The 20,690-nt window shown below is 40.5% G+C and overlaps 1 protein-coding gene across 2 annotated transcripts; it reads right to left on the bottom strand.

Moving 5' to 3' along the window:
- Positions 1–212: 212 nt before the first annotated feature.
- Positions 213–20,383, bottom strand: FBXO33 (F-box protein 33). Of its 2 annotated transcripts, none has more exons than XM_030042464.2 (4): positions 19,764–20,383; positions 12,940–13,050; positions 6,711–7,396; positions 213–2,625 (listed from the first exon to the last, which is right to left on the bottom strand). In XM_030042464.2, the coding sequence occupies exons 1-4, from the start codon at positions 20,285–20,287 to the stop codon at positions 2,354–2,356; spliced, it is 1,593 nt and encodes a 530-aa protein (XP_029898324.1). In that variant the 5' UTR covers positions 20,288–20,383; the 3' UTR covers positions 213–2,353. The 2 variants fall into 2 exon arrangements, with proteins under 2 accessions (XP_029898324.1, XP_040984467.1); XM_041128533.1 differs by having other exon boundaries at positions 6,711–7,277; positions 12,974–13,050.
- Between the last annotated feature and the right edge of the window lie 307 nt (positions 20,384–20,690).

Here is a 20,690-nt window from a genome sequence, read left to right as displayed (position 1 = left end):
GGGTTTGGACCATCATAAAATGAAGTTCAAAAGCTCAAATTAAATCTGTGCTTGGCACGCACACACTGAACAGCCACTCCGCCAATTCTCACAGCACAATCAGCCATTGCAGGGCATGGCAGCTCTTCGACAGCTTACCAGACATTTGCAGTCTTCATTCAGAATGCACAGCTACGTACTTTTGAGTACAGATAAAATGTCAAACTGAAGCATTGCAGGTATTCATAATCTATTTAATAGTGGGACACCAAAGAAGTACTACACATTTTTCTTGAGCACATATTAGATTTTGATTTAAGCAATTGCAATGGATGCAGGAATTTCTCAAAAATAGTCTTCTATATTCTACAATCCACAGTTTACTGTATCAGTCTAATAAGTCATATCATGATATACTGTTTGTGCTAACTGGTCCGATAGTCTGATCTTTAGCAAAGCATCCTTCCCCTTCCTCCACCCCCCCAAAATGTTGACAAAATTCAGCCAAATTTAAAAAAATTACTGTACGACTTATTTTAGAGTCTTTTGCTGACCTAAACACAATGGGAGCTACCAGTTACACACAGCTTATGAACGATGTTGCATTTTAATTCTAAAAATCTCCATGCTGATACAATAAAATGTTTTATACAGCAATCAATTTTTAATGCTTTATTCATTGATTAAAAGAATATACATTTAACATAAACCATACAACATCAGTCATCAATTCAAACATTCAGCTGGTTTCCTTACATTTTCTGTCAGGAGGTTTTTTTTTTTAATCTGATCACATTTATAAGATAAAATCTCACCACATCTGGCATATACACACACTGTGCCAGTGGATTCACTCTACTGATGTACATATAAAATCCGCATGGTATGTGCTCACTGGAGACAAAACAGCGCACACCTGTCAAAAGGTCATTTTAATATAAGATGGTAAAACCATTTGTAAAACACATATAAACTTTTTCCATAAATAGAATCATATCTGGACATCTGTTGCATAAATTGTGTTTTCCAAAGCTTACAATATAGCAGCCAGGTCTCAGCACTGCTGGGCACCCACGTTGGCCACTTACTTTATTATTGCAGACTGTCCTTTAAACATTAAATGCACAACATTCGTACCACTTAAAACTGGGGTCAGGTGGAAGTCTCACAGAGACCACGTCTGTACCGCGGTTGCCCTGAAACAGTTAAGTCGGCTTTTAAAGCCTCTCAGATATAACAAGATTTTAAAACATACTTCATGGAATGTTCTTCATGCATCATAGCAGCTCATACCTGTGATAGAACAAGCTTTGTATTTGTTTCCTTTCCTTCCTTTACATTCACTATTCACAGTGAAACAGGTGCATGTTTGTTAAGAGTTCTGAGGTTGCTGACTGAGCCACAGCACAGCTGTGTACCACAGGTCGAAATTCGACCTTATATATTACAATCTAGCAGTATCTGGCTGGCCAAAAGTTGGCCTGCCCCTGCCAGCATGTGGGCACTTCTTCGTTTTTAATCTATTCTTTGGCAGCTGACACAGGCGCTGACAGAGAAAATCCAGTGACTTGGTTGCTAGGGATTTCACGACTAATGTTTGTTTGCAGGTGTATACCTTTGTATTGAAGTCTTCACTGTTATGTTTTTACCTCATCAGAGTGCACATTCTTGCTTTTTTTCTTTTAAACTTTGGCCCAAAGCTAACTTTTAAGGAAGATGACAGAACATGAGAATAAACGAAGAGGAGTTTGCAAAGAACCCAAAAGACTACAGCTTATGGAGTGAGTCTGTAAGTGCAAGTACCTGAAAAGCTAGTGTTTCACACCACCGCTTAACAGCTGAGAAAAGCTGAGAATGGTAGTTAAGTCATGCTTCAGAATCCACATGTGAAATAAAGCAAGGTGAGAGTCTTAAAATGAGCAGCCCTGGATAGACTTCTCTTCCTTTAAGCCTATTATTAAGTAGCATGCTACCAGATTAAGCACACAATGACAGCACAGAAATCCACTGGGCTATGGATATGGGTATTAAAAAGAGTTGGCTCCTGAGCACAGAACTCCGATATAACAGTAAAATCATTCAAAATGCAGTTAATAAAAGTAAAGTTAGCCGGCAACCTCAGACAGCCTTTGGCTGTATCTCTGTAAGGTTTGGTAGACAAGTCCATTAACCGTGAAAACCCTAAACACTGCCACTTTCAGCTTCTAAACCAATACCCGACTACGTTCTTTGATCAAGAAGTAGAATACACATATATAACTCTATATAGCTAATACTGATTAAACACAGCACAAAAGGGGTTAATTCACGCTACTGAAAAAAACATAATAGGACCCTACTTGCATATGTAACCACAGGAATTGTAAATAAGGAGCTAAATGCCTTCACTGAAGCTTTGCATCTCTCTGTAAAAGTGACGGGTTGGCTCAGTGAAGACACTGAGCAGCTCTATGTCCATGACTGCATGCCAAGGTCGACCCAATCCAAGAGATACTTGCTCAATGAGATTGTGTACTGGATCCACATCCTGATCAGCCAGTTCTCCTTGGTCAAAATCAATGCTTTCTTCTGTGACTTCCAGAACTTTCAGGTCAGAGCCACGAAGACGAGCAATTGCTATAAGATTATGAGCCCAAACTGTGTAACCTACAGGGGAAAAAAAAAAAAAGTAAGTTGCTCTGTCATTTTGCTACAAGCCATTTTTTTACTGAAGTACTTAATACCAGACCCTCTCAACATCCTTCCCAATCTATTTTATAATCTTCCATCTGGCAGAACCCCCCCTACAGCCTTTTTTTTTTTTTTTTTGGTTGCAAGTGGTAAAACCCCATTTTATATTCTGAATAAGGAAGTATCAAAAATATTTCAGGTAGTTTGACCAATCTTTTCACCATTTGTAGAAAAGTGGACTTCTTTACTCAAGTTAAGTTATATCTACAATTTCAGACCTCCTATGACCTACTTCATAATATAAATAAATAGAATGAAAAAAGTGAGTAATCAATTATTTTAAGCGAATGTATAAAAGGACTGTTTTAAAACTGTGCTTGTGCTAGGAAAAAAAAAATCTCAAGTTTGCTTTTGTTGCATTAGAGGTAGACTTAAAACAAACAAACAACCAACCCCCAAATAAAACAAACTAACAAAAAAACCCAACACGCATAAACCAGAAGCCTCTCCAGGAAATAAGACACACCAGTATTAAAAAAAAAAAAAAAAAAAATCTACATATATCTTGTTATTCTATCTGAAAATAAACATAATTACAAAGCTTCCCTCTCTTCCCATTATTGTATATTGGCATCCCTCTTTAAAAGCACCTACTCCCCAGTTACCTGTTAGATTTCTGTACCCTGGCTAAGGCAAATGCTGAGCTCCTCCTTATTCAGATGGAAGCCACAGATGATCTAGGAACTTCCCCTTCTGGGAGCTCTGCCAAGTCAGCCCTTCTATTGCAAAATGAAAGGCTCATTTCTGCCTTCATCGTCATTCTCACAGGTGCTAAGCCTCTTGGTGAGATACCCACTTAAGAGTCCAAGTAAGGCTGCAGTTTGCACAGTATCTGAACTGGGAAAGTTAAGCTGCTGAGAAATAAAAACTAACTGTGGTTTGGTCTTCAACAATGCACTTAACATCCTCTACATCATAATGTATCAAAATAAGACAGCTAGTTAAAGAATTAAGAAAACTGATGTTAAAGTAATTAAGAAAGGAGAATGTTTCATTCTGTTTACTTTTTCCTACTCTTTGTCTCTAAGGTTTCCTGTAAATACGTTGCTCAGGGTAGGTTTTCCATAAAGAAGCCTGAACACATCTGTATGGCTCATTTCTGGTATATTAACCATTAGGAATGCACGAATTGCCACAATTTTCATCTGCTGATACTTCACCACCAGCACAACTGTCAACAGAAGATGAACCTGTCAATAAGGCTGTAAGACATTAAACCCAATGGAAAATTCCACCCGTGCAATGACACTCCCCTATCAGGATTTGAAGGAGCTCGCAACACCTTCCAGTTATCTTGATCGTAAAGGAATTTACTAAAGAAATCCTTGACAGAAAGTGCAAGAATAAAGGGAACAAAGACTGCGGTTAAGTCCCCTGTACCATCCTTGTGGTTCAGGTGTATGGCTTTTGCTGTAACTTTTCAAGGTCAGATGGAACAACCATCTTATTCTCAACCTAATCTCATTTTAAATTAACAATCCTTTCAAAAGTTTTGCCTGAAGTTTCTCAGTAACCTTCCAGCAGCCAAAAAGCTCTGCCCAGCTGAAGTATTCAGAGGTAAGAGGGAATGCTCACTTTACCACAAGTATCACTGAACAACAAATTCACCATGGGCAGCACCATAATTTGTTTTTCCTTGCTAGTAAAAATTTCAACTTTAGTTTTGCTCATGGACAGAACAAAACTGAGCATCTCTTAGGTAACACAGTATGCTTACAACACAAAGTCTTGAAAATCCACATGAAGTGTCCTTCTCGTAGAGGAATGGGGGGAAAAAAAAAAACAAACCAACAAACTTCAACCCCCATAGATGGGCTGTGCTTTTTATTCACAGTGCCAGATCATACCACTCTGATTATCCTACTGTCTCCATCCCATCCCAAATGACCACACACTCTTCACACCCTTCCTTCATTCTGCAAGGATGTATTTAATATCCTTCAATCAGCTCTCCTCTGCTCCTGAAGATGCTACCCTGGTGGAAAGATCATACTACTTCCCAGAAAAGACAGAAGAGAATCTCAAGGCAGCCCAGGAAAAGAGTGTCCTTAAGGTATGTTTTTCCTCTCCTCTTTTGGTCAGTGACAAGTGGCAGCCAAAACTACTAAATTAAAGCCTTTTTCAGAGCAAATGAATAGCAAAAGAAGGAAAACAAACAAAAAAAGAGTATTGGAAACCAAGTAACAACCACTTCAGGAAACAGGAGAAGAAACCTGAGCACTTACATATAAAGTGAATTATGGCACCTTGAACAAACCCACCATTTTTTCCTAAAGGAAGCTTGATAGTATCATGAAGAATATGACAAGTGGAGCCAGAAACCATTATTTGGTAAACCTCAGAAAATACAAGCATGAGGCTAAGATGCTGTACTGAAGCATCACAGCATTCTGTATCTTTCTTCCTAGTCATGTTCTTCTCACAGTTGCTACTCCAGAAGAAAGATGCTTAAGCTATAGTACCAGAGCAGTCATATTCACAGCTTAAAAAAGACCAGGAGGCATTTATAAGCAGCTTAACTAGCTTCAGCTGCAAGGAGGGGAGAAAAGAAGGGGAAGAGAATCTGAATCCCAACGTCAGAGCAAGGGTGATATTTGGCCATGCTCTCCCCCAGGTATACACAGCATCTCTCCAAAGAAGATGCGGCAACAACTGTTTGCTAGACAGAACTGTAGAAGCCATTTGCTTTCCCAATGCTCTGCACAGACCAATACCTTCTACTGAATAGACATGCACTGACATTAGACACACTAGCTTCAGATATTTTACCATCTTTTTAAGTTTAGATAAAGGACTTCCCTGCAGTAGGAGGATAATTTAAGGTAACACCTCAGGGGGGATGGGGGGGTGGGTTGGGTTTTTGTTTGTTTGTTTTAAAGGTCCTCAAACTTGTATCCAAATGTTAAAAGAAACTGCTAAAATCCACATTTAGAGTGGTAAGGTCACCTGCAAGTATCCAAAATCTCTCAGACCTGGAAACTATAAAGGAGAGGCAGCTGAATTGATTCCCTCCCCCCGCAATGATTTTTCAATAGAAGACAGTGGAAAATTTTTTTCTAGCAAATACAGCAGGACCTTCTGAATTTAACCAATGGAAATCTGAATACTGCTGATGTTCTCTGCTGTTTGTGCTGAATGACTGGAGATTTACTCCCCCATGCAGTCTGAGGAAATGCATTCATTCTTATGCAACACAATACACAGTCATCACTTAACTCCTTCACGTATCGGCAAACTTGGTCTTGGTAAGCTGATTCCGGCACAAACAAAAAGAACTATTTTGCACTATTTCAGTTTCAGTAGCCTTAAAATTTGCCAAACAACTGTAAATTCTAGTCAGTACTGTACTGATGACAGAGCTGAATAAAAATACACACTTTTTTCTTTTAATTTGCAATTATATGGCAAATAAATAGGTGGGATAAACCTAGCTCTGGTATTACCGGTGAAACCAATGCACTCGGTGAGGCAACCTCCTCCACATTGTATTTTTCAGTCTTCATCTGCTGGCAAAGTCCTACCAAACTGGAAACAGACTTCCTCCCCTCAGCCTTGGGGCACTTAACCCGTGTTATTTACAAACAGGAAGCACAATCATCTAATATTGCCAGCATATGAGCTCACAGTAAAACAGCAAATGTTTTCAGTGTTCACATTCACATAACCAGCCACTTGGTGGAACTTGCACAGGGCAGACCACTTTCAGGATAAGCCTCCTGGAATGCTCGGTTCTTAGTTATCCTTGTTTCTGTGAACGGTCTAATAAAATCCTATGTGACTTCTCAACAGAAGTTATTAAGCTACAAGTATGTTTAGAACTCATAGACAATAAATGCCTTCCTATTTTCAAACATGAAAATACCAGTATAAGGTACAACAGCATGTATAGCAGCTGTGCAGCAGACTCTTGAACAGCACTCCACTAAAGCACATTATGATCAGAAAGGCTGAAGTGTTGTATTTCAAAGTCACATACTATGCCCATGCAATGTATTACCTACCATGAACAGCTAGGAGAGACAGTCTTGTGCACCTCCAGGCTAATAAGACAAGTGGATCTTCATTCCGGTTGTCACTAAGATCTGGGAAGCCAGACATATCTATCACATCATTCATTAGTATAAAATGAGTGAGGAACTTGTCATACTGCCTGGATATGAGGTCAACAACAGCCCCTGAAACACAAGTGATGTAGCTGTCAAAATGAATCCTCTCTAGGGGGATACTGGGCTTAAGAATCCTTAGCATATCATCACTCTTGACATCGAAAGCCATTATATAGACCCGAAGATTAGTGCTGTTCCGAGTCAGCGCCTTCCAATTCTCGTCTTCTGGCATACTGTCCAATGACTTGTGCATTATGGAAACACTGTGGACCAGGAGAGACAGTCGATGCAAAGGCACATGGTTGCTGTCAGCCAGGACTCTTGCCATTTCAGCTGTAAAATCACAGAAATCCAAAGCGAGCGAACGCAGATTCACAAAGCGCTCCAATTCAACTGCAGTGATAAGAGTGGTATTACCAGGGATGTGGTTGTCCAATAAGCTCAGATGTTCCATGCTGTTGGCTATGGGATTTGATAAGGAGGACAATGATGTGGGAGTTACTATTTGCAGCATAAACCCACAAGACAGCCATTTCAATTGCCTGCTATTGCCTAATATCTCTTCAAACAGCTGTTGTATTCTGCAAGTAAACAAAACAGACAATGATCCTATTAAACATGGTTTAGTCTTACCAATTGCATACCATTCTATTTTTTTTTTATTTGAGAATTATTCTTCTTTCATTGATGGCCTTATTCTGCAGGAAGGTGCTATTATTACGGTTCTTGTGAACTACAAATATTAGAACTTGACTCTGCAGACCTCCCACAGCAATTTAACCTTCACCGCACTTAAAAGGTTAAAATAAACTATCTTGAGAAAATTATGTACTTTGTCTTTCAAAAAGAGTGGCACACTATGAACCTTCAATTCATGTATTTCTCAGCATGTATTTAACACCCTCCCACATATATTTTAAGGTTATGCAAATAAGAAAACCTGTAATGCTTTTAAAACAGAGTTCTTGTTTTTAAAAACAGCTTCTCATATTGGCTACCCTCTCCAGAACTGCAAATTCAATATGGAAAAAACCTGTCATTTTCAGTGAAAGGCTGCAGAAACTTGACTTTGAGCATAAGTTAGAATGATCTGAAATTACTTGCTTGACTTCGCTCATTAAAGGGTAAAGAACAAACATGTAAGAAGATCCTTTAAATAATTCCAAATGTTCAGCTAACTGGATTTTCAGGTGTCAACAGGTTTAAGTTCTACCAAAACAACCTGGACCTGGTAACATTTCAATTTCAGATTATCAGTGCCAGGTGATTCTGGCACTGCCAGAATCCTCATGCCATTTACTACACTGCATGATTACTATACACCACTTCTGATGCATGCCACCTCTCCTACCCCTTTATTTTTTTTAATGAAGGGATGTTCTTTAAGTTAGATATTTAATTCTGGAAGGCAACAGAAGCATTTTCAGATAAGATTTTGAACACTAAATTCAAATAGTACAGTCAAACTCTACAAGCTTTCTCCAAGTTAAGTATTTTTCCAGTCTTCATCCCACAGCTGCTAAGGCCAAAAGAGTTCTCCTGCCCAAATGACAAATGTTCTTTGAGCACATACATTCTAGGACACGTGTAGATGAGAGTTTCATCTCAAACCCTGGTCAGCCAGAAGGAAAGAACAGCATTTAAGGGAAGCAGTCAAGCCAGGCTTGAAATGCCAAGAAATAAGATGTAAACACCTCCAGTACAAAATCAGGAGAAATCTTTGTGCCTCAAATCAGGTAATGTTTTGCAAGAATCACTTTTTCCTTTATTGTTATGGATATCTGTATACTTTATACATCTAAGCAAAACAATTTTACAAAGTTACTATTCTCATGCACATATCTTTAATCAAGATAAAGTCCAGGCAAAATTAAAGGCTTATTTAGCCCAGTACCCTGACTGACAGCAGAGAAACACTAATGCCTTAAGAAGTGCGACAGAATAAGTAAAGCACATATGTCCTTAGTTTCCAGAAATTTGTAACTCAGACCTCCTGACCCAGAGGTGGCTTTCTACATTTAGTAACCCTCAGGGACCTCAGTTCTACAAATTTATCCAGGCTCCTCTTTGAGCCAAGTAAGCTTTCAGCAACTGTAATGTCCAATAATAAAGAACTCTGCAGTGCAATTCCCCTCTCTTCTTGCTTGCTTTGAACCTGTCACCTACTACCTTTGATTCCCCATAATCCTTCTGTTGAAAGAAAGTTAAAAGAGCAATCCTTATTCATCCTCTCCCTCTGCAAACACTTATTCATCCTCTCCTTTGCCTGCATGTGCTTTCTTCCTTCTCCTAACAATGTACTGGGTTTGCAAGGCCTGACTTCTCTTTGTAAGTGGAAAAGTTGGTGTGGTCATTGTATTTATCTATTATACACCTCAGAATAGTTCCCAAGGTTTTGCCTAGTATAGTCATCAGGTTTAAAGACTTCAGTTTTTCCAGATCTTCTCTGAATATTTTTTTTTAAACTGAGGACTGGCAACTGCGACACAAATTAAACACAGTTTTAAACAGGTCAAGAGTCACAGATAATATAGTTTTGCTATGCTATTTTAATCCTAAATTCTTCTACAGTTCAGATGAGCCCTGTTTGATCCTGGCAATGTTTGTTTCACAATTATTCCTGCCAATGCTTAAATGAAGGCAGATTCTCTGACAATCTCCCCCCAAAAAAAGGTTCTATCACAGGAACCTCTCTAATGTATTCCAATGAAGGGACTCTTCCCTCACCCCTCTCACCATAAAAATCTACAAAAGGTGCTGTAATGGTTGCAGCAATGGTAGAATTTCTTTTGTAATAGTCCAAGTAGTCAATCTTAATAGTGCTTGTAAGATTCTACAGAACAACTGAAAAGATGACAAATCAATTTTGAGATGCTCAGTAGAATACTACCATCTATATAGCTCACTGCACTAAAAATCTCTTTAAGTTGTGCTTCTGACACAACTTAAACATCTAAGCTTAGAAGAGTATTGTGCTAGTGCTCACACAACTTAAAAGAAACATGACAAAGAACTCTGCAGCTGTAGGGCGGGTTTCCTCCCCTGTGGGAATTGCACTAAATTTTTAAAAAAAGACAGATACTTATTTAATGCTACCTACACATCAACTTTTTAGTGCTAGCACTTAAGTATTTATACAAGTATTTAGATTTGTGCTGATAGTCTACCAATTTGTAGGTCCTAAGAAAACTGTCCAGCCACCTTCCTCCAGATCTTTGCCAATTTAATAAAAAGATATCAAACATGTCAATAGAGAATATTTAATAGTGATCACTTCTGGATTGTTTTTAATACCTGCTTTATGTAAGGCCAGACAGGAAGCACAATATAAACCATATGCCATTAGTTTTCACATATTTCAAATAAATTTTTCAAACACCATAACAGGGGTTTTTCCTCCCCTGCAAATTCTTGCGCACATCCTATTTTTCCTAAATAGACTGCATCTAACTGGAATTTGCAAAAATAGTTTGAACTGTGTTCTAAAAATTTAGACACATTAAGTGAATTCTTGGGAATTAACACCTACTTGATTATCATACTAACTTTTACTTCAACTGCCTAGAATGTAGTACAACATTTATCCTAACTTACACACAGTTATCTTAAAGTCGCTTATAAAGCGTTTAAGCATGGTTTAGTAATTATAACACAAAATACAAGCAGAGCTCAGCACATGCAAGAAAGTAACATAACCTAGTGATACCTCAACAAGTGTACTTTATCAGTCCCCTTTGCTCCCTGTAAGCAGCAATTATGGGATGCTCACCATCAACCTGAAACCTACAAATGATCATACTGGAACAAACTATTTAAAAATAAAAAACTCAAAATAAATTACTTTCACAACTAATGCCCCAAATGGTGCTTTCAGCCAGAGGACACACCAAAGCCTGACTAGACAGGCTGAGTTACTGTTTAAGCCCAAAAAACAGTCCTGACCCATAAGTACTGAAGCACATCACTGGCCCTGGACAGGAAACAAACATATTACTAAGGTCCATATGGAGCCTATTTGTTTAATTAAAGACTATCAATCAAGATGTTTTGTTTAATAACAGAGGCTAAACTGGTTCTTTGGGAAACCAAACTATCTGAACCACACAGATCAGATCAATCATGGGAAGCAGATTTCAGAAAGCCAAAATTTTAAACAACTGCCTTTTGTTCAACTCAAGACAAATGTATTGTGTACACTGAGCTTCCCAACAGTAATGAACTAAGTTGTAAAGAGAATTTCAGAAAGTAACCAGGGACACATATGCTATACAGAAAAAGAACCAGCAATACAAACCCATGCTGACCACTGCAAAAGTACATTTTTTGAAAACACCATTCAAAGCCTCCTCTCCCTCAGAACAACCCTTAGTCTTAACCTGGGGAAGCATCCTAATGGTTCTGTGCTAGCTGAGATTTCACCCACAGCCTGCTACACCCAGCTCAATGCTACGGACTTAAGAATTGTCACATTTTCTCCCCTAACTGCTTTAATTGCAGGAAGTTCCTGAAACAGCTAGTAAGGTTTATCACCATATGGGTTCCAAAAATCCTCAGCTACCAACAACACTGTCTCCAAAGGCTGCTCAATATTTTTCAGCATTAGTTATCAGTATCCGTGTTTTGCAGGTTACCTGATGCAAATCCCAAGTGCAAAAGACAAGACTAAGGAGCCATAAAGATTTACTTTCTGAAGTAAATCTGCTGCTAGTGCTGATGAACTTGAGAACACCGAATAAAACACTGCCAGCTTCCCTTTAATTTAGAAAAGGACTAGCAGGTCCCAAATATGTTGTTTTATTCTAGGAAAAAAAAAAAAAAAAATCAAACACCAAAACCAAACAAGAGGTAGCATTTACTTGCTCATTCCAAAGTGTGCAAAGGTCAATATTCACCAAAAAGACTAACTTCAAATTAGATAATGAGTTTTGAATGGTTTATGGCTCTGAAATGTGCACACTTATTTTTGTTATTTGTTTGAAGAAAAGTTTAACCATGCACTCAGCTGAGTAAACATCTGCTTAGATGGCTCTCTTCAAGCCCCTTGGCAAAGGTTTGATTATATATTTATGTTTCCACAACAACGGATATGAAAAAAAAGGATCTTTTACCTGCACACAGCACTACAGTACATATGTTAAATAGAATCCCAAATTGCTCTAAGTTCTGCATTCTAAGCATAATGGATGACAAAGACACAGTATGTGACACACATCTATATTTGCACTGTTTTGCAAATTTACCTCAGGACCAAACATTTAGTTCAATGGTTGTGTTCACATACATACATTGACCTGATAATATACCTACACTAGTTCTAAAACCACTCTAAAGAAATAATAGTAAAGATCTAGAGTGGCTGTACTCATTCCACTCCCAAGCTACTGGGAGAAAGATGTTTAAACTGACGCAAATTAAAAAGATGGTATTCAGGCTTTATCTACATGGAAAGTTTTAGCAAAACTGCTAAAATAGTTAACTTAGCATCAATCCCTCTGTGGTAATTTATTCCAGAAGTCAGTAGCTTTTTACATAGTAATTAACCTTTTCCAAAGAAGAACAACTAGCTATTCTGATTATAAACATTGAAGGACTGTATGGTAATGTAATTAAGGCAAGCTAAAATACAACTCTGAACTAAACAAGCACATTGTGAGCTATGATCTTCCAGGAATTCTGCAAATACCTAGTTTTGAGATGCAACTTGAAATAAGTTGTTTGTGTTCATGTTCTCTTTCAAGTTTACTTGCTACATGTTCTCAATTCTTGTGAAATACAACAGACTACTTCCTTTTCTAATTTTTTCATGTACAGCAATAGTAGAGGTGCTGGTAACAACTCCCCATCCCTCCTCCCCCTTTTGTGCCATTAACATAATATTGTTTCTAGAACACAATGAAAAGAGGAAAGAAAGGATTCTCACCCTGCTGAGAAGGGAAAAAGAAAAAGCCACAAACCCAGACTACTTCATGTAAACAGTAGGAACAGAAATCAGCTCAGTTTTAGATTCTCATACTATTAAAAAACTTAAAGCTTTCTCAGTCATGTATTTCAGGCATGAAAATCTGTGTTCTGTTATCTGTTTTTATTATTTTAATGTATTCGATAATTTACAAATATAACTTACTGCTTAATCTTCTTGCCATCAGGGTCAACCTTACCGAGGTATGTATTTGATATACTTCCATGTTGCTGCAGAATGCTTATATCCCCAAAGAGACTTAACTTCTGGAGGTTCCTATGAAACGACAAAATAAAAAGCAATCTGTACACAAAATTAAAACATTGTGAGAAATCCTTCTGGATAAGACAAACACAGGCAATAAGAACACATTATTAAATGGAACACGTAGTCTTTTTTGGGAAACATCCTACTGTCCTGGAATACAGGCACACATGCAACTACAGAAAATGAGACTGAAGTATAAAGGGGAAGAAGACTACACAAACCGCTGAATCCAGCTGTAAAAGCAAATGCCAGTTTTCAGTCACCATAGGAGTATTTTCAGCAGGCCAGCACCATGAAGAAAACTTTTAGCAGTGCGTTCATGCAGTTTTTTAATCCTTGGAACATGTGTGTTAAGCGTCACAGATGAAAACATCAAATACCTGTTCCTTTTAACATTTAACACTGCATTTAATGCCCAACTAGAATGCAACCACAAACAACCCTGTCTGAGCACTTATGTACTGCAGCTAGGTTACGAATGGGAGCCCAAACCTGCCACAATCGAGGCAACACAAACCTCAGACAGGAAAAGCAAAAGCTCCCCACACCCTAATCAGTGTCTAATTTCTGTTGTATTAAAGTAGGGGAATCTGTTCTAAAATTTCCCATCAGTGACCAGAAGAGGATTAGTGATCCACCATGACACACAATTTTAACTTTTAGAAGGGATACCAAAAAAGAAGTGAAAGGAGAACCTTTAAGTTCATGCTGGACATGACTCAGTGTGCTAGACAGTCAGTTTTCCTTTCCCTAGTACAGTTTATTTCTCTGACTTGCATCTTTTCTATTCCTAAAAAAGACCAAGCAAGATATACAAAAATGACTGCAGTTTTAGAGTAGCTGTGTGGCATTTACTTGTAAGATTTTTATTTTTTTAACTGACTAAGTTTTGGGTCAACATTTTTTTATTTATACATGCTGTAAATTAGATTTACTCCTAGCATGCAAGGACTAGTCTGCACTTGATAATTAACATGGCAGAAACTCCAGTTTCATCACAAATGGATGCATGAGTTAAATTCACCTTAAATGGTAGATGTCAATTAACCTGTAGCTGACAATTAAGTGAGTCACATAAATCCTTATTTCTGCTGGCTTACAAATCATATGCTAATATTTCAGATCAGTTTTGAGGAAAATGCAATACAGTTACAATGCTCGAAGCATAGGGAAGCTCTGGTGCCAGTTCACTACTTCCACAGTATGAGCTGATATTCTACCAAGAGGAGAGGGGAAAAAAACAGTATCAAGTAGTCAAGTTTTACATTTTTTAAGTATGAATTGCAGCCTGTAATTGGTATCTACCAGAAATCATAATTTACCTGTTTGGAAGTTCCTGTATTCAATAACCATACACTAGAAGTCTATCCACTGTTCCACCTGCTACTTTTATTCTATAGGTGAACAACAACTTAATAGCAAGATCCACAAGCTTCGTATTGAGTCAGACAAACACTGGGGCAAAATACCTAGATTTTACAACTGTTTCAGAAATTATAACAATTTAATATTTAAACTTTTAAGTACAGGACTACTATACTGATGATACATTAATATAAATGGAGCCCTGACCACATGCGCAATATTCTTATAAATCTGACTAAGACAATGCCTGATCATACTGAAGAATAAGCTTGGCAGGGAAATATGAAGACCCTGACACCACCACCAAGAGTATTTCAGGCTCTTCTTTCCTCAAAAGCTGTAAGACATAGTCTGGTATGACAGGGAAAGCAGCAGAAACCTCCACCTGGTGTAAAGGCAGTGTTCACAGCCAATGCTGTAACTACGCTTTTATCTTCTGATCTCAGTGACTTAATTCTCAGAGCCAAGAGGCAAAATGCAATCTTCAGAACAATTGTGAATCACCTGCATATTCACATCGCAAAGTCTTGTTCGTGCTACTCATACCCCCAGTGAATGCCACTGTAGGCAAGCATTAATTTTAGAGCCACCAAACTACAGGACACATAAAACACTACTTACTAGTATCTCACGCATTTTTACTACAGCTATTTGACTGCCATTTCATGTGCTACAGACACGCACGGAAAAGTTCTCTGCCTCAAAACTTAAGCAATGAAAACATCCAATTATTTTTCCATTCACAGCACAGTTATTACCATCAACAAATCTGATCACAGTTCAACACAATATTAGACTTTTGCTACTGTTTGCAGTCATACAATCTCTACGGCATTCAGCTCACATCTTTATTTCAGAGAGCTAGTAAAGTGATTGCTATTTAAATAGAATTATTTAGAAGTTAATTGTCACCTTTTGCTAAAAGTCATAATGGCATCTTAATCCTACGTACTACCCATACACACAGCTGGGGAAAAAACATGTGTTTTGGGGGGATTTCTAAACCATTTATTTTCCACTAGCTCAACAAGTGTACGGAAAATAATAAGCCTTTTACTAGGCTCCATCTTTAGTTTTGGTTGGTCTTTTTGAACACCCAATGAAAAGAGAACAAAATGGCCTTGCTTACATTCAACATGAACAAAGTGGTAAGGCACATATTGTGTTATTTTACTAGTTTTTGCCAGTTTCAGCTGCCTGCTCAGACCAATAGAAGAGAGTAATTAGAAAACCTCAAATACAGATGCAGTCTACTGTTTTGAGCAATTCACCAGTTTTTGGCAACTCCAAGACAGATACCATACTTCACCAAGATATCACAGTTTTACTCTAAGCTGCATTTTTATTTCCACAGCAAAGATCAGACAAGTCACACAAATTAATGTACTGCAGGGGAAAGAGGAGGGGAATCGCTACCTTCCTATCTTCCTTTGTAGTCAGTTAGAGAAGAGACCGTACTTTGGGATTTCAGCATTACATAAAAGAACACAGAATTTTCCTACTGAATGATTAGCAGTTGCTTATTAGCTGCTGTATGCACTGAAATGACTCACAGAAAGTTTGTGGCCCTCCCATCTGCCTTCCAGAACTTAGTTTTGAAAGATTAATTTGAGAAGGCACAGATTATTGGGATCTCGTAAGAGCCAGTAAGAAACAAATTGTCCCCCCTGATGCTGCTGCAGAACATTATGCCCACCCGCCCCACTCCCTTTTTTTTTTTTTTTTTAATAGGGAGTAGAACATCAACTGTTTAAACAATAATATACTTTGTTATTTTGCTTTATTTACTGTCATAAACATAAAAGCTCATGGAAAAGTTACAGATCACTATAAACTATACTTTAGTACCTTTTAATTAAATAAATCCTAGATTTTAGAGCTCGTCGTGGTCCCAGTGCTATTAAAGCAATATTTTGGGAGTAATATGCTGCCACCCACAAAATAAAGTTTATGGCAACTTGAGCTCTACCTCAAATATGGGACAGACCTAAAACATACCTTTTTGGATGATAACTGGCCGCCAGCAGTAATGCTTGTCAAAATATTATCAGTTGTTTTTAAAGCAAGTTGCAGACAAGTAGTCACTTCCTTAATTCCATCAGAATTAGCAAAGGTCGCTCTGAAATATTTTTCTAGAGACTTAACACACTGATTTGCTTAGAAATTGGCAATTTTAGGTTGTACAGAAAGTGCTTGTATTAGCAAAAATACACGTCATTCTCCTCTACCCCAGAAAGCATCTAGAAATTGCATTACTTTTAGTCATTGCTTTTCTCAGGTCCTGCAGTATTGTAAATCCTCAAGGAATTCTAGAGCCATCTAAAGTATGTTTCTTTTTCCTGCAAGGAGGGGGGTCCTCACTGTGTTGTTTAATAACAGGTTTAAAAGCCTACAACAAGATTACACAGTTAAGAAACAGCATGCCATTTGACAAAAGTAGATTTCTTCCTCCCCAGTTCTGAAGTGTAAGATGGAAGTTCTTTGAACTTCTCTGCCAAAAAGCTATCATAAGGGCTGACAGGAGTTATGAAAGAACCATCCTGTTTTAAACTTAATTCCAAAAGGAATGCATTTAGAGTGATTCAGCCACTGCAGAAGTTAAAAACACTGCTGTTTCCATTATTTTGGAAATTACAATAGCTATCCCATGTACAGTGACATACGGCAAACACAAGAAGGAATTATTAATTATCCTTGAGTTACGGATGAATAAACAGAAGCAGAGAAATAAAGTGACTAGACTGCGGTCATTCCTTAGACAAAACTAAGCATCAGGCAGGTGACAATGCCTCCTGTTTAGACATTCGGTCACCCTAAAAACTAAGCAGCGATTTGGCACATGTTAATGTTCCTTCCCACCTCGTTTCCAACTCAAAACTCTACTTAAAGAGCTAAAAACAAATGTCCTACATGCAGACTAATCAGTTATCGGCAGTTACCCTGCAAGAAAAAAACCACATTAAAATAAACTAAAAACCTTGTCTGTTCAAGGGAAAAAAGGAGTCTATTCAGAAACTAAATCTGAATAAAAGGTCAAGTGTTTAATGCAAATCCCCCCCCCCCCATTTTTTAAATGCTCATTAAAAAAAAAGCGCCTGCTGTAATAACCAGGTACCATGTGTTGCCCAGTCATACGCTATTAATTTCAAAACAAAGGAGCAGCATGCAAATGATTTGAAGACAGCAAGAAAGTACAGTAATGCAAAATCCTATCGAAGTTGGTAACTTTTCACCTCTGGCTTACCACTGAAATTATACTAATCTACCAGAGAACAGGTACTGGAGAAACAACTACTTCTACATAGTATTTTACTGCAGTCCTGCTACACTGTGCATACAGAATCTGTAAAAAGAACTTTAGAAAGCAAGTGTCCTTGTACAAGTTTCAGATAAGGCCATGGAGAATGAATCTTTTTCAAAAGAAAAAGCATACCAAAAGCCTTCTCACAATGCATTTGATTTTGGCAGCCTCATACTTTAGTGAGACAGAGAGGAAAAAAAAAAAAAAGTCATTCTAGTTTTTCCAACAAAACCCCCAGGCAACATCTCCTGCAGATACTATTTATTTTAAAATTCCAAGTCTGCGTCGTGCTATTTGTCTCAGATCAGATAATCACCAACATTGCTTTTTTCTATCACCAATGATGATTTTTCCACTTACGACACTAGCTGGATTTCCCAAAGATTCAACAGTTAACTGAAAGCTCCTTAAAGGCAAGAGAAGACTGATCAAGACAGACGATCATGATTTCCACACCGAGGATTCACAGGGCAAGAAATAAATTAAGATAAAGGTGAGCTGGGACCAACTAGCCGTTTCCAGAAGTAAGGTTTCTAACTCTCAACCATCGCAGTTGCACCACAGGAAGTACCTGCTGGGCACAACAGAGCAGAGGAACTGAAAGTGAGACTTCACACACCACTTTTGCATTCAACTCCAACCAACGAGGAATTACATTTAAAGTTCTCTTGCTCCAATTCAAAATAAAGAAGCAAGGAAGGCCTCAAACTACTCTCTAATCCCTCTGGAATCAAAGAGGGACAGTGTCCAGACCGTGATTCAGCTGCAGACGGTCTTCCAAAGGCCATACACAACGTTTAATTTATCCTAAATATACCGTGAAATACTTGCAGCTTTTTTTTTTTTCTTGATAGGCAAAGCTATATGCACACAGAGGCAAAATAACATTAACCATTTCCTATCCTAAAATCTGCATGGCTTTCCAAACACATCATAACCTAATGTCCTTGCTTTCCTGCCCTAGGTGCTGACTAGAGGCCATATATTAGGATACCTGATTATTATCTTTTTTTAAAGATATTTGTCTTGATCACACCCACATATGGTAAAGAGAATGCAAGTATTTTCATTTTAAAGAACTCCAACCTGAGGAATGATCTAACCTGCCAAACTAAGTCTGTGAAAAAGCAGGATCTAAATACATCTTAAGTCCAAACCATAGGAAAAGGTTTCTATGATTCAAATTCAATTTGGTGAAGGAATTCCTACGGCTGAAGTATTTTTTCAATAAACAAACATGAAAAACTCTTCCTAGTTAAAACTGACTCAAATCTCAGCTTAGCAGGTAACACGAGAGTTGGCATGAAAGCTCAGCTTCCCAACGGCAAAAAACCCTCACAGCTGGAAAAGTGGAAGTATTTTTGGGGGGCAGCACTCCATCCCTCTCCCTCCAGAAAAATACCGGTGCTGTGATTTTAACCCCCCTACTAATTTTTCATGACGTTAATTATTTTTCAATCACGCATAAGATGTCTAAAGCCCGTGCGTAGTAAGGCTTCTATTTTCAAGCGAGAACCAAATTCAAGCTCCCAGCTCTCACTTGCTCCATTTGAGCTGCGTCCCCCCTCCCTTCAAGAGGACGAAGGAGTTTTTATTATTGCAGCTCTATCTGTTTTGCATATTGACTAGCCGCTTGCCAACTAAACGCCTGCGTTTATATTCCCCATCCAACTACAGGCTACGATAAAAACGAGGCAGTTTAAAGCCGCGCGTCTCCGTTTCTGCTCAACTCGCAGCCGCAGAACCATCCACCGAGTCACCCGAGCCGGCTGCGCGGCTCTCCCCCCCGCCCCGCCGGGCTCCGGAGGCGCAGCCCCAGCAGGAACCGGCCGGCGCGAGTCACCCGCAGGCGCCGTTGCCGGCAGCGGGCGTCGCTCCCGCCCGCCAAAGAGGACGGGCCGGCCGGCCGCCTGCCCCGCGCGCCCCAGGGGGGCTGCAGGGCTCCGCCTGCCGCCTCCCCTCACGCTCCCGCCGGGCGAGGCGAGGCGAGGCGAGGCGAGGCGAGGCGCGGCGCGGCCCTCTCCCCCCCCGCCCGGGCCCGGCCCGGCGGCGGTACCTGTTGTTGCGGACGCTGCTCAGGACACACAGCACCAGCTCCAGGTAGGTCCTCAGCAGGTCGAGCCAGCGCGGGCACAGCGGCGGCGCCTCCCCGTCGCCCGCCGCCGCGGCGCCCTCGCCCGCCGCCGCCCCCCCTCCGCCACTGGGGTAGTTGTCGGCGGCGAACTGTACGCGCAGCTCGCGGACGAACCAGCCGCACTTGCGCATGAGGAACTCGAGGCGCGGGCGCTCGGCCGGCGAGACGCGGAGGCTGAGGCGGAGGCGCGGCCAGAGGGCCGGGTAGAAGAGGCACTCCCGCCAGTGCGAGCAGGCGGCCGAGGCCCGCAGCCGGTCGGGGCCCGCCAGGAAGGAGAAGATGTGGACCACCAGCTCGCTGGGCAGGGAGCCGGCGCCCACCGCTTCCCCGCACACCGACATGCCTGGCGCCGGCCCGAGCCCCGCTGCGGCGGCGGCGGCGGCCACAGGCGGCGGCAGCGGCGGCCCCGGCCTCGCCTCCGGCTCCTGCGACAAAAACAACAACATCAATGACAAGGCGGAGGGGGCGGGCGCCGGCCGGGACGCGGCTGCTGCCGGGACGCACCACCCGCGCCGCCGCCGGGGGGGAGGGGGGGGGTGACGAGGGGCGGAGCGGGCCCCTACCACCGCCCAAGCGCGGCGGGGAGGGGCGCGAGGGGGGAGAGGCGGGCCGGACCCCCACCCCGTCCGTCCGCACGGCGCCGCGTGGACCCTACCACCCAGCCCAGAGGGGGACGTGAACGAACACGCCGCCGAGCGCCGCGCTCTGTTCCGGCGGGGCGAGGAGAGCCGCCGCGGCGGAGGGGGAAGGAATTACCCTGCGGGGGGAATGGAACGTGCCACCGGTAGAATGGGAGGCGGAGCCAACCCAGCCGCCTGCGCGCCGGGAGGCTGGCCGTTAACCCTTCCG

The sequence above is a fragment of the Aquila chrysaetos genome, chromosome 2, assembly GCF_900496995.4.
Source record: "Aquila chrysaetos chrysaetos chromosome 2, bAquChr1.4, whole genome shotgun sequence".
Classification (NCBI taxonomy): domain Eukaryota; kingdom Metazoa; phylum Chordata; class Aves; order Accipitriformes; family Accipitridae; genus Aquila; species Aquila chrysaetos.
Note: the sequence above shows the minus strand (reverse complement) of the source record. Positions and strands in the feature narration are given on the sequence as shown.